The sequence below is a fragment of the Macrobrachium nipponense genome, chromosome 5, assembly GCF_015104395.2.
Source record: "Macrobrachium nipponense isolate FS-2020 chromosome 5, ASM1510439v2, whole genome shotgun sequence".
NCBI lineage: Eukaryota > Metazoa > Arthropoda > Malacostraca > Decapoda > Palaemonidae > Macrobrachium > Macrobrachium nipponense.
The window spans coordinates 108,283,565-108,298,176 of NC_061107.1; the positions used below are offsets into that span (position 1 = coordinate 108,283,565).

Here is a 14,612-nt window from a genome sequence, read left to right on the forward strand (position 1 = left end):
ATCCAAAGACTATATACTGAAGTTTATACACAGTCTTTGGGCATATCAGTGACAGCAAGAAAAATGGTGACGGAACAGCATGAACCGCGGAATAATACATTAGTTTTCGCCGAAAAACAGATGTTTTCAGGCTTTAACGAGCTGAAGAAAGCCATAGACATCTATGAAGACTCAAACTTTCAAAAATTGGGTAATTCATGGTATAGGTCACGAAACAATCTAATCGGTCCTGAAAAGAATTCCGAAGAGGAGATTCAAAGAGGATTATATATAAATATATACACTACCATCGTACCTTTGGTGACTTTCTCGGCCCTTTATTCTGCCCGACATCGGCAGTTGCAAGGGCCGTTATACACTTTACAATATTCTTTTAATTCACTTCATTGGGTATATTGCAGCTGTCGGAGAAGACAATAGAATTTACCAGGTAGTGAAATGGCAAAGTTAAACCAAATTTCAGCATTATTCCATTAAAATCGGGATAGTGTTGTTTTTGTAGTACAAAAAAGCGGGACAAAATACACAAAAGTTAAACAAACAAAAAAAGGGGGGAGGGACATTTTTCTAACTGAAAAAAGGGGGACAGATGTTCAAAAAGAGTGACTGTCCCACCTAAAAGCCGAACTCTGGTTTACATAATACAGTATGATTAGCAAACTGGTAAACGGATACAGCTAACTGCCGTATCTACAGCAAGTCAAGAGCGCAAATACGGCACCAATGACAGAATCTGCCGTACCCTCACCGCACTATATTATTTGTACGGCAGGAAGTCTGAAATTGACGCATGCGCAATTCACTGCCGTACCAATATCTACCACGATCGGGATACGGCTGCCGTACCTATATCCTGTGCCAAATTAAAACAAAATATCAGTACTATTCCATTAAAATGGGGACAGTTTTGTTTTTGTAGCACAAAAAAAGCAGGACAAAATTCACGAAAGTAAAAAAAAGTGGGACATTTTGCTAACTTAAAAAAAGCAGGACAGACGTTGAAAAAGCAGGACTCTGGTCACATTATGTAAATATCATGTATGTACACAGACTATAGGCTATAGCCTATGTCTGTGCATATTTTTATGTATATGTAAAGAAACACAAATGGTCGTTCTCTGCAACCCAGGTACTAGGTAGCTAGCTAGTACATCTGTCCGCACCTGTCAATATAGGCTAGACCCCACTCTCGTTCAATAAAGCATCAGTACCCAGATACCTGTCTCTCTCTCTCTCTCTCTCTTATTCTCACACTACATAATGTACCTACCTACAGAACAATCACTAAAATAAAAACAATAGGTAGTAGCTACCTCTGCTACCTACTAGGTGGTAGCTACGTACCTACCTAGGTACCTAGTAATAGGCTACTACCTGATGCCCATTCAAGATCTCCACAATTTTTATTTTTCACATTCAAGATCTCCACATTAATTTTTATTTTTCAAAGGTAAAAATGCTCCATTTTCATGCTCATGTTATCAATTTTTTAGGCATTTGTTACGCATACTACCTATTGCTAGATATACCAGTTTTTGTATTTTTGTACTACCTAGGTACATAGGTAGGTACCTGACTACCAGTTGTACTACCAACGTAACACAAGATAACGATTAGGAAAATCTACAGTTTGTGAGCCTGTCTAGGATTGAAAGTATCACAGCATTACCTATTTATATATATCTAAATACTACTAGGTACATTAAGTTGATACCTACTACCTACATTAAGTTGTCTTATATAGCCTAGCTATTACCAATTTACAATAGCGGCCTACTGAAGCTACCTACCTAGCTAGGTACTAACCTATGGGCCGGTTCCGTTACATAAAGCTTAGCTAGGTAGCAGCAAGGCAATTCGCGACTAGGTACCTATTACCTTACCAAACCACAAAACAGACCAGGTTTCACAATACGGGCGTTATATATAAGATTGCATCCACAGTTTTAGCTGTGCTGAAGACCGGTTTGCCAAAGGCAATATTTGGGAGTTGTGATCAAACAGCCAAACATGAAAGCATATTTACACAGGAATTAAGGACTTTGTACAAGGTGACACAGTTACTTTCACAACAAATTAAGTTGATGAGTGCATGATAATACTCAACTAGAGACTGAGAACAAGGACAACGCGTACACTTATGGAATAATTCCTCACCGTAAATAATTTTCAACGTAAGGTTTCTTGTGATGTTGGACTAATAGGTTGCCTGGTTGTGCATCTACCACAACGCAACAGCTGATTGACGAACGATATCACAGTTCCTACTCCTAGATATCAGACCAGCATGCTTTAAAACTATCGTTCAACGTCAGTTGATAGTGAGCAACCAAAATATATCTCACTTTAAGTAGAATCTTCATCTACTTTGTTCATAAGAAACGAATGATACAATCCCAGGCCCCTCAGAAAATTAGATTGCGTGTCCACAATACACCCCGACCTTGCAAAAGTTCAAGATACCAAATAAGAATCAACGAGAAGAATACAGGATTATGAAATGATTGAATGGGAAAGGATATAATACAGTCATGAAAAGAATGCTTTATTACACGTTGAATGCGTCTATAAAGGACTATTAGCTGAAACAGGCTACTAGCGCTTCAAAAACGGAAACCAGGCCTGTATCGAGAGGGCGATTCCCCAAAATACACCAATGCTTCTTCTTAATGTAACTAAAATAGCATTTTCAAGTATTTCATCTTGTATATACCTATATATGCAATGGCATCTATAAAAGAAAAGGTCCAGTTTTGGGAAAAAAAGACCCCCATAAAAAAATTCTGGGTGCGGGCCTGGAAACACAAGAATTGATGTTGTTCTGCAATTTCATAAAACAACAGCAGAATCCGCATAGGGCAGTGAAACGGTTAACAGAAGACCAACTTGGGAAACCGTACAACGGCTGCTGTAGAAAAGATGTATAGTAGATATATTTGTTCACTTTGGTTTTATGTACAGCCCTTCACAGGGATGGTTTCCTCTCTGGTGGGCCCTAACGTTTTTAAAAGAAGGTGCTTCTTATATATTTTTTATAGTTGTCTTTTAGCGTTTACTCGTCAGTCTTTAGTTCTTTTTAAAATCTTCTTTGAGGTATTTGAGAAATGCAATGTTTCCCAATATGATGGTTACAGGTTTTTACAATATCCAGTAAGTACGAAATTAATGTAGTAGAAATGAAACCGTAAGCAAAACAAAATGTGAAAGGGAAATACAAGATAGGATTGCAAGAAAAATTTAAAACATTGCAAAAGGTAAAAAGATGGTAGGTTAGAAATTTTACACTATATATATATATACTATAAATATATATATAGATATTAATATATATATATATATATATATATATATATATAATATCTATTATATATTGCTCCCGTCGGTGAACTAAAGCTTGGTTCTCTTTTCACCTTTTTCATTTAGATTTTCGTGTCAATCCTTTATTTCCCTTTAGGTAAAAAGGATGAACTTATAGTGGTATGCACCTGTTTCTAATTGGCCACGGATTGGAACAGTGAATAGAGGGCAACGAGAATCCTGATTCCCTGAACCATCCAGTTGATTTGAACTGTTTCCAAAATTGGAACACTTCTTAAATTTTTTTTCATACCACATTCATTATTCATCAGATTATTTTCATGTACTTAGTTTTATATGGCCGATGCCAACCCCTAAATTCTTCTCCATCTTTCAACGTTTGAAGAAGCAGAAATGTGGGAATATCTTCGTTCCCCCTTTCTATAATTTTATTGATCACCAATTCTCAGCCTCAGTTTTAGTTGAGTGTGAGAGCCGCAACAAAATGTTCTGATCGCGCACCGTAGTACGTCTCAATTAAAGAAAATAACCAGTTGATCGGAAAATGATTCTGTCATATGCATGAATTATCTTCTTCATTGGACATATAGTATTATTATGAGGAACAAATAATATTTAGTCTTTTCATGGGAAAATTACACAAATCTGATAAATTACTTTCTTTATCATAAGAATCAGTTAGAAAGATTACATTGGTCAGCGCACCTGTGTTATTTCCTCTTTTCAAAAAATAATATAGGTCTTCCCACCGGCGTTATTTACCTATTTTAAAACTTTCAAAGCGATTTTATGCTCCCTGATCGCACACTCCGAAGAAAAACTCTTTGGTACTTCTCCTACTTGTAATCCTTTCAATAGTTTTTTTAAATGAACAATTGAATTTAATCCTTTATTGCGTCTTCATTGTCCTTTGATTTCCTCCATAGTTTGTCTTTGAAGGATCAAATCAATAGGTGGTAAAAGTAGCGGGATATTACCTGAGCAACAGTTCGTTTAAAGAAATGCAATGACTATATTATGTATACATTAGAAATGCTCATTTACGGATTCGACATTAGTGGGTTAGATTATTTCACTTCGATATGCTATGAATTTACCAGCTTAAGAAATTTAAAAATGTGAATAGAGCCGGAAAGTTAAAAGGAGTGGTGAGGTGTATATAAAGCATGAAACTAGATGCAACTTATGGGCAGACTTTAGACCCATTGAAAAGTCCACCTCAATAGTTTTCAATATATTATCTCAAAAAGCCAAGTCCTTTGACTAACTGTACTTTCATATTTAAGAAAAGATTAGAATATTCAAGCGAACCCAAGGTCACTCACCGATATAGTGCTCACAAAATTCACAACTTATTGATCATGAAATTGTATAGTATGTATACCTATGTCCCTGTAGTGCGTTGTCTTCGATGAAGTGATGTGATCGAGAATAAAAAGAAAAAATAAGCCAAAGCATGAGAGAGAGATAACGATTTTTTTTTTTTTTTAGAAAGGTGTCCCAGCAACAAAGGTTGTAGACAAAAATATAAAGATTAGATTCCACTACTAATTGTGTTTGTGTTTTAGAGAGAGAGACACTTATTTATGTGAGGACAGAGGACATTCGAAATTACCAAAAAGCCCAGAAGCCAGAAGAACTCATGAACTGGCCCTAAGTCTTCTTATGGACTGACTGACGCAGGCTGAGTCAGCCAGCCCAGCCGCAGTCCCTAGCTGCAAGCAAGCCTTGCGTTCTTCTTCAGCCGGCAAATTCTGCCGACGGTGCTGTCATTCTTCTTGGTTTTGACGTTACTTCTCCTGACGACAGCGATGTCGGAAGTAGAGAAGGCACAAACGGCAGCCCCAGGTGGGGATACAATATTTGGGAAGATAATACGGGGTGAAATTCCAACTAAATTCATACACGAGGATGATCAGGTAAGCTTAGTTTAACCATGGGGCCATGCTGTTATGCTTTACTATTTTGGTGCTGTCTGTCAGTTTATAAATGGGCTGTCTAATTCAACATAGGGTTGTAAAGGAAAGAAAGAAAAAATGGGGTGACACGACGAAATAAAATCTCAATTGGTTTTAAACTGTCATGGACATCTGGAAGGCAGGAATAGCTAGGTAGCCCTACCTACTAGGTAGGTAGGGCTAAGTCTAAATTTAGTAGGTAGGTACCTATAGTTACCTAGTAGTTAGCCTTGCTCCATCCGCGTTCTAGTAGTAGTACCTACTTCTAGGTACAAGCTAGTAGGTACAACTAGAGTTATTTACTAGGTATTTATTTATTTATTCCTGAACTTGCCAAGAGGCTATGATTAGGATATGACTGTGGTAGGATGAGACCAGATATCATAAAGAGACCCAACTTGCCAGTAGTACCTAGGAGTAGGTACTTACTAGTACCTAGTATACAAGTTAGGCGGGGCTACTAGAGTGTTGATAGCTAGGCTACCTATAGTATTTGAAACTAAAATGTTTACATTTTGCCGTCATAGGCCTACCTAGGAATCAAGTTTTTCGTGGAAATACAGTTTTCTACTAATCTTAACTGTGGGAAAACTTTTTTTTTGTGGGGAATGTTAATACTACTAACCTACAGTAGCTAGCTACAGCCTAAATTTATGATCCTTTGGCATCAGAGTGGCAACTGCAGAATGCCCAATTGAGAATTTGGAGAATGACACTCTTGCTTCGCCAAATTGTTGACATCAGTCTGTGGCCACTTAATTTGACTAGTCTCATGAACTTTAAAAGCAGAATTTAATGTAACCTATCTTTACCTAACTTATCCTAACTAAGTCTGCCTGACTTTCTAGGCTTTCCATCTGGGTCCTGGAACTAAAGCTAACCTGGGTATTTCTACAGAGGCAATGCGCGGTGGCCTATACTATAGCAATTGATGTTTTCCTATGTATTTCTACTGAAGCAATCCGTGGTGACCTATACTGTGGTAATTGACATTTTCCTATGTTATTTTTCTTACTGAACAAGAATTTAAAGTAATATTTATTCGGACAACTGTAATTAACCCCCAGGGGCCAGTACTAAACACGGCGAAATACATTGGACGCCCCAATCCCTAGTGGATGTCGTATCCGTGGTTACGTTCCTTGCAGTTTGTGTAGAACTATTCTTTAGAATTACCCTGCAAGAAACGCAACCGGGATACGACATCCACTAGGGATTGGGGCGTCCAGTGTATTTCGCTGTGTTTAGTACTGGCCCCTGGGGGTTAATTACAGTCATCCGAATAAATATTACTTAAAATTCTTGTTCAGTAGGTAAAACCGCAACTGCCATAGTCTGAGCCGCCGCGGATAGGTACCCTAGATTTACCCTAATCTGACATAAGGTGCCACGCCTGACAAAGGCACAACCCATAGCAGCATATAACCATACCTTTAGGATCACATGTCAAGGGTAGTACATACCTACTATAGTATTATCATCAGCTTCAGTATAAGACATGGCAAAGGTGGGCAACTTGCCACCCTTGATGGACTGATACTTTGTGGATGGTTGAAATATGCTGCTTGTTTGATATTAGAGAATGACAAGTGCTTTTCTTTTTGGAGAATATGGTAAAAATAGCAGATCAGGTTGTGAATCTTTAATGACCAATCCAAAGTTTTATTAATAAGGTGCACTTTTCTTGTGAAGCTTACTTCAAATGCAAACAATTGAGTATTTGTTTATAAAAGCAAAAGTTCCTTTTATGTTCATACTTACTTAATATTTTTTTTATTTCAGTGTGTGGCATTCAATGATATATCACCTCAGGCACCAGTGCACTTTCTTGTGATTCCCCGCAAGCCTATTGACATGATCGAGAATGCTGGAGATGAAGATGAAAAGGTAAATATTTTTGTTATTTAGTGCCACAAGGCACAGAAATTTTTCAGATTTAATTGTTTAGTAGAGTACCCATCGGCCAATTGTTATACCAAACACAAATACATATATATGGTCCAGGCAAGGAGAACGTGGTGGCAGACAAGCTGAGTTGCTGGGAAAAGAATGGTCACTACTTCAGGAAGTGGCAGAAAGGCTATTTCATCTGTGGGAAAGGCCATCAATAGACATGTTAGCAACCAAGCACAAGAAAGAAAACTAGAGGTATAATTTGTTCAGCCATTCCAGATCCTTGGGCTGTGGGGGAGGATGCCCGTCAACTTCCTTGGGAGAGTTTGAATATTTACGCCTTTCCCCCCCTTTTGCCTAATCCATCAAGTTATCAATAGAGTGATGATTTTTCAGACCCTCAGAATGACCCTCGTAGCTCCCTTATGGCCACACACACAATGGTACCCCAGTCTTCTAGCCTTGCTGACAGAGCCACCAAGAGAAATACCAACTTGGCACAACCTTCTATGCCAGCCGCACATCGAGAGGTTTCACCAATCATTAGGGTCCCTATCTCTTTATGGTTGGAGACTATTCAGTACCTCGTACGAGCAAAAGGCTTTTCTCTTTGAGCAGTTAAAGATATGTCTGGTTACCTCAGGAAATCTACAGCTGTGTACCAGGGAAAGTGGGCTGTCTTCTGTGATTGGTGTCATGAGTCGGGTCTCTCCAGTCAGAACTACTACTATTCAAGTAGTAAGCTTCCTCATTTTCCTCCATGGAGAGAAACTTCTTTAAATGTTAGCCATCAAGGGCTATATGGCTGCTTCTAGATTTAGTTCTGCAATTGAAGGACGTAGATCTTTCTTCTTCGTGGGAAATTTGAATGCTCCTCAGGAGTTTTGAGCAGTCCAGTTCCCCGAGACATCTTAAGCCTCCAAATTGGGACTTAACGCAGGTACTTAGCAGTCTCACACGTAGTCCATACAAACTCTTAAGAGCTTCATCAGACAGAAATTTGACCCTGAAGATGATTTTCCTTTTGGCCTTGGCCTCTTTGAAGAGAGTTCTGAACTACATTGACTTTCTTTTGATGTAAAACATATGTGGTTGTTGGGTGCCAATAGCCTAAGAATATGTCCCAGAATTCGTGGCTAAGACTCAAAATCCCTTCGTTCACGATGGCAGATTCAAGTATTTTTCCATCCCTTCACTTGGAGATTTTGTTGGTAATGATCCTGATGAATTACTTTTATGTCCTGTCAGGGCACTGTGTAACTATTTAAAAAGAATTCAACATCTCAGACCAGGTTGTTGAAGGCTTTTTGTTAGTTCAGGCTAGAACAAGACGGAAGCGTCGAAAAATACTATCTTCTTTTGGCTACAAGAAGTAATCAAGCAAGCATATATGTACGTCTTCAAATTCAGATGCCAACTCGGTGTGTGTACATGATGTCAAGGGTCTAGGCACTTCCATTGCTTTCAAAAAGAACTTGTTGGTTGAAAGGATTTTAAAGGCTGGTACATGGCTATGCCAAACCACCTTCACATCCTAATATCTGCAGGATGTTGCCCACAGGTCCTTGGACATTCCCCTTGGGTCTGGTGGTGGCTGCTCAACAAGTTGTGTAGCTCATCTATTGCCCCAAGCAGAACAGTTTGTATCCTCTTAGCTAAGATGTTGGTTTTGAAAGAGCGAATGGGATGACTGGTCTTCTTCCTTTCTCTCTCCTTTTTTTTTTTCTTTTTTCAGCGGGCAGTAGAGAGAGAGATTATCCATCATATGTTAGAACTGGTGAGATAAGGTGAGGGAGCAGCTTTCCATTAATTTTCATTTTTTGTTCCTACACATTACAAACTAGTATATGGAAACAAGTCCCTTCCTCTCTCTTACAAGGGGAGAGAGGAAATGATGATAAACAAGGTTGGCGGTTAATGTGAGTTTGGTGTCTTCGACAATTAAGGTTCTTTATTTTCCTTAAGACAGTGAAATAGGAATTATATTGTCTTTTAACACAGATGCCTGGCTGGGAAGTAACCTTATACTTTAACAGATTGAAGGCATATGATTCCTTCCTATGTCCTGCTGTGGCCAGGAAGTGAGCCAGGGTGAGCTGAACCTCCAGTCAGTTCAGGGTCTTTCTCTATCCTCTTTCCAAGAGTAAGCCCTCTTTATGTTAAGATCAAAAGTTTGTTCTGTATTTGAACAAATGAAAAATTTTAAATCAACTTTGTATTTTTCATAACTAACAAACCTGCAGTCTTGACATATATTACCCACCTCAAACCATCCCTCAAACAAATTATCTGGGATAAGGAAACTGATGTACTGGAGCCAAGATGCAGTGAGGAAGTTCAGTGGAGTCTCCTCAGTCCTCACTGCCATCTTGACTAGCTCACAGTGCCACCAAATTCCTTGTACTTTTTTAACCAGACTCCAGCTGGCATTAAAGAATTTTCTCTCATGTTAAGATGGCAGGTTTGTTAGTTATGAAAAAATACAAATTTATTTAAAATTTGTCATGGTTGATGATTGTGTTGTAAATCTAATGGGTTCAGTTTCTTATTCTTACGTATACAGTGGAACCTCGGTTTTCGTGGTTAATGTGTTAAAAAAAGTTTTACAAAAACTGAAAGTATGAAAACTGAAGCAATATTTCCAATAAATAATGTAAATCCAATTAATCCATTCCAGACACCTAAAAATAGTAATATAGAATACATTTTATAGAGAATAACTAGTTTTACATACAGAAAACATTGGGAAATAAATATAAATGACTAATGACATGGATAAATGAACATTAAACATCATTTCTACCTTTTTTGAAGACACTTGTTGGCACATGAAAGGTGGCGAGGAGGGAAGAGGAAGGAGAGGTTATTTTTTGGAAGTGGAGTCCCTCTCCTTAAGGACTTAAGGTATCAAAGCCCCAACTGGGGTTACTTCCCTGTCTGGGATTACTTCCCTTCATTGTCTTTTACTGGCACTAGAACCTTTTTCAATTGTACAAAAACTGAGTGAATGTATGAAAACGGACAAAATTTTGACAAAAAGTCATCACAACCAAAGCATACAAAAACTAAGGGTTGGGATGTATTTTTCCAGCTCTTTTCTTTTAGGAATGATATTAATTTTTATTTCATGGCTCACAATAAGTAATTTTTTTATTTTAATGCAGTGTACCTTTACTATATACTATATATGTATACAGTACATTGTGGGATAGGCCAAGTTAGGTTCATTGCTTGTGATTTACATCAGTTTATATTTCTGGAGTCTTTTCTTCCCATTGGGAATATGTAGTGTTTTGCAATCAAGGTAACTGAAATTTTACCTTTATAGCTGTTTTTCCTTCTCTGCACTGTAGGTCTGAGGCTGCAGAATCCTTGAATAGAGATCTGGCACACATTCATTAGTGGAGTAGGTTTTAGGGCGTGAATTTTAACCCCTCTAAAATGCACATTATGGTAGTCAGTTCAGAATGATTTTTTCTTTGCATCCTGATTTTTAGATGTCAGTGAATTACATGTAAGATATTGGGTGTAACTTTTAATATTGCTTCCTCTGTTTCTTAAAAACTTTGTATCTTGAAGAAATGTTTTCAGTTATAAAGAAACTATTATGTCTAAGCATTTTAACTCCTCTTCCTTGTTTGACGTATACTGTTCTCCAGTGTTGTCTTCAGGTGCTGACTCTCATCTTATTCTTAGTTATATCATCAGTCACCTTTATTTTTGCCAATTCCTGTAGGAGGTAGTGCCATCAGTGAACCTCATGCAATGCACTGTAGGCCTCACTTAAGGTTCTTTGCAGCATCTTTACCCCCAGCTCAACCCCTTTCATTCCTTTCACTGTACCTCCATTCTTACCTCCACTTTTCCCTCTTGTTGCATCTTTAAAACCTTTGCTCTCAATTTCCTTTTCAGCACTGAATGATTACATAGGTCCCAGCACTTGGCCTTTAGCTTAAATTTTGTATTACAATTCCTTAAAATGTACTCCATCGACAAACATCCCCTGCACTCATCTCTATGTAATGTAGCTGGTTTTACTTGCAACACTAGCCATTACTGCTGCAAGCAGTGTTATTTTCTAACATCAGGTTTTATACTACCGCGTTTCCTGGGAGTTCTATATTGGCTACAACTTATATGTGTAATAGTTGGCCTAGTGCAGTTGTGGAATGTTCTGATCTCCAAATTTTTAAATGAGGGGCAAATTTATTTCTGCTCACTGCTGATATCTGAATTTCAGGTGTATCTTTTTTTTTTTTTATCACCTTTTCCTTTAACTCTTCTCTCTCTGTAGGCTGATTTCCCTTTGGAACCTTCTTGTGTTTATAGTCTGTTGACTGTCCATAAGGGTTTCAGCAGAAGTAAAGAAAGAGAAAAATATATGGACATATTTTGTTGCTACCATTTATTAGTCTTGGTGTATTCAGATTTACAGAAATACATATTATCACCTTTTAAGCAGAAGTATTCTCCAGTGCAAGTTAGAAAAGTCGCTGAAGCTTAGTAACGAGTGTTTAATTGTAATTTATGAGTTAAGGGACGAGAGAGGAAATGGAAGGAATGAATGTGTGTATAGTAAATGAATGAATTCTCTGTCTTTGACACTGTCAGACCTTTCCAGTTCCTTATTTCTAGACTCCCCCTAATCTCTCCCTAACCCTCCTGCATGTTCTCCTTGTTAGTTCCAAGAGGGATACGTATATGTAGTTAGTTGACCATCACATGGTCTGTGACAGTGATTACCCATGTATACACAATGAGTTCTCCCTAGATGAAACCCCAGCATGTCCTTGTGGTGTATTGCCTCTTATTCCACCTTCATTGGCTGCTCCAGGCATCACTGACTTGTTGGATACCTCTAAGAAGGATGTGACCCTCTAGGCATCCCAGAGGATGCTCCCGTCAACTTGTTCCTGGACCACTTGGCTTTGGCTACAGGGCCTTTTGTTCTGGATGCTATTCTTGTGAAGGACTCACTTTGGGGTCTCGGGGAGATATCCCTTTGGTATTAAACAAAGGTGGTATACTGCTGTTTCCTGTCTGCCTGCCTTGACCTCATTCTCTACTATAGATGGAGAGACTAAGATTAGTTGTAGGAGTAAGATTAAAAGATATAGGTGTGTATCTTCTTGCGTAGAGTACTTTCTTGTAACACCTTTCACAAGAAGCCTTGTATTACACAAGTGTTTCCTTTCATCAGAGGTTAACGGAGTGTCTACATGCTTCCAGGTGAGCCATCCTCATCTTGTTGATGATGGTGTTCATTACTGATGTGAGCCAAAATCCTGGCCTTAATGTGAGTGGTTTTCATTACTGTTGTTCAACTCAGGTCAAGGGAAAGATCTTTGGCAGCAATATTTTCACTATTTTCCAGATGTTTTATCATAGCCACCTTATTTTCTAATGGAATATCACTGTTATCCTTAGCAATAATGCTAGAAACCTTCCTAGAACCTTGGCACTAATTATTCAGGACAAAATCAGCTCAAATAAAGTACTGCAAACAGTACAATGCAAGCTTATGTTGGAGTTTGCTCTGAAGAACTAATGCCACCATGCAGCTGAACACTGGAACTAGAATTTCATGAACCACAAGATCTTTTTATTTTTAAGCTCTTAAATGGCTTTGTTTGTGTACACATTAAATTCCTGTATATGTATATATTTTTTATATTCTAACATTTGCTGTTATGTGAATTGCCACTTCTCTGTTGATTTTTGTATTTTTATGGCTGATGATAGACAGCTTTACGGGCTGCTCTGTGAGCAAGAGCCCGTGCTGACACAAGGTCAGCTTAATCAAAAACAACAACATGATAGACAGCTGAAACTACATAACATACAACTGTAAAGTACATAGATTGTGTTCAAACATCAGGTAAATAAAGAAATAGATTGTGTTCAAACATCAGGTAAATAAAGAAAATAGATTTTAACATTTTTAAAGTTTTAAGTTATTTTATTTTGTACATTTTATATTTTTATTTATTTTTTATATAATTTGACACTTTTTTTCTTTTCTTTTTACAATGATTTCTATTTTTATGAGGTTTTAACAATTGTAGATGGCCAACATATAGGTACATAAACTCATGTAAATTTTTTTTCTTTTTTTCCTTCCATAAACTCGTGTAAATTTTTTTTTTTTTTTTTTTCCTTCCTTTTTTAACATACACCCATAACAACAGAAGTCTGTAATTGAAATGGCATACTAGAAGTAAGGGTTTCAAGTATTATATTTCACAGTAGGTCATCTGGTGTAAATGTCTTAGTGTCTTAGGCTTTCATGTGTATATAAATTTCGTCAGTTTGGCAAAACAGTTGATTTATTGTAATTCCAATCATTTACCCTTTTCCCAAGGTGTTTTTATCCATAAAGCAACTACTATTTAGGTATGTTGTGTATACATATATTGTATGATGATTATGTAGAGATGTCCCTCAGGTGTGCAGCAAACTTTTGCCTAATTTTATGGATAGCATATATTGTTGAAGTTAAACATTTAAAACAATCAATTAGTGTTTTTTTTCCATCCATTTCTCAACAGCTACTTGGACATTTGTTGTTGGTTGCCCGTAAAGTAGCAAAGGAGCAAGGACTCACCAAAGGCTACCGTCTTGTTGTCAACAATGGACAGGAGGGTGCTCAGAGTGTGTATCATTTGCATATTCATGTTATGGGCGGCAGGCAGATGAGATGGCCACCTGGCTAACAACGTGATATTCATTCACAAGCACTGAATGAGATTTTGTGTTTTGTTATTGTGATAAGAAGAAAATGCTTGCTTCTTCCCATGTTCATTGCTCAGAACATCTGACTAGATGCCATATTGATGCATTGTATACACTATGAACCTTTTATGAAAGTATCCAGTATTTGGCATCATGATTCTAGTACTTGATGATTGAGGTTTTTTTTTTTATTGTGCCTTTGACTTTGTCAGTAATTGGATATCTCTTGCTTGTTAATTGATCATTCCTGTGTATCCTTGGAATTTAATGTGAAGAATAAAGTTAAAATTCATATATGTTTCATTACATTTCTTACTGGTAAAAAGTTTTTGGTGTGGTTTTGTTAACTAGACCATTATTGTAACTATTATTGTTATTATTGTTAGGAAATATCGTAACCTGATAACTAACGACCCTTCTTAACTTATAGGGCTAGTCTGAATGTTGTTTTATAAATAAGAAGTAAATTAGATGTTTGATAAATATTTTTAGAATTACTAAAAAAGGGATTTTGACGTGTCGACTCTGACGCTACCTTCGCGGTAGCAGGGAGTGAGCCGTAGCACGGCTCCCCTTTTCTAAGGGGTTTTGATGTGGAAAAGGCTAATTGGAGAGGCTGCTGTGGTAGTGTTTTGCACTCTCCCCAGATTCATACCGACACCCTTTTCGGAAGGGTGAGCGAGTCAGAATATTCTGGCATGTCCAATTTAG

At 37.6% G+C, this 14,612-nt stretch overlaps 2 protein-coding genes across 4 annotated transcripts in view; one reads left to right on the forward strand and one right to left on the reverse strand.

The window, feature by feature from the left end:
* LOC135215574 (3-hydroxyisobutyrate dehydrogenase, mitochondrial-like) overlaps window positions 1–2,315 on the reverse strand; it is a 60,966-nt gene extending 58,651 nt beyond the window's left edge. The window contains exon 1 of one of the 3 annotated variants that reach the window (XM_064250433.1): window positions 2,158–2,315. The gene's annotated coding sequence lies outside the window, so the exon portion shown is untranslated. Of the gene's footprint in view, window positions 1–1,883; window positions 2,018–2,157 lie in introns of those variants that run through there. The other 2 variants (XM_064250436.1, XM_064250435.1) reach the window with 2 other exon arrangements.
* A 2,587-nt stretch (window positions 2,316–4,902) lies between these two features.
* Window positions 4,903–14,193, forward strand: LOC135215577 (adenosine 5'-monophosphoramidase HINT1-like). Its single transcript, XM_064250438.1, has 3 exons — window positions 4,903–5,237; window positions 7,059–7,163; window positions 13,718–14,193. Exons 1-3 carry the CDS (start codon window positions 5,130–5,132, stop codon window positions 13,880–13,882), a joined length of 378 nt encoding a protein of 125 aa, XP_064106508.1. The 5' UTR covers window positions 4,903–5,129; the 3' UTR covers window positions 13,883–14,193.
* The last annotated feature ends 419 nt before the right edge of the window (window positions 14,194–14,612 follow it).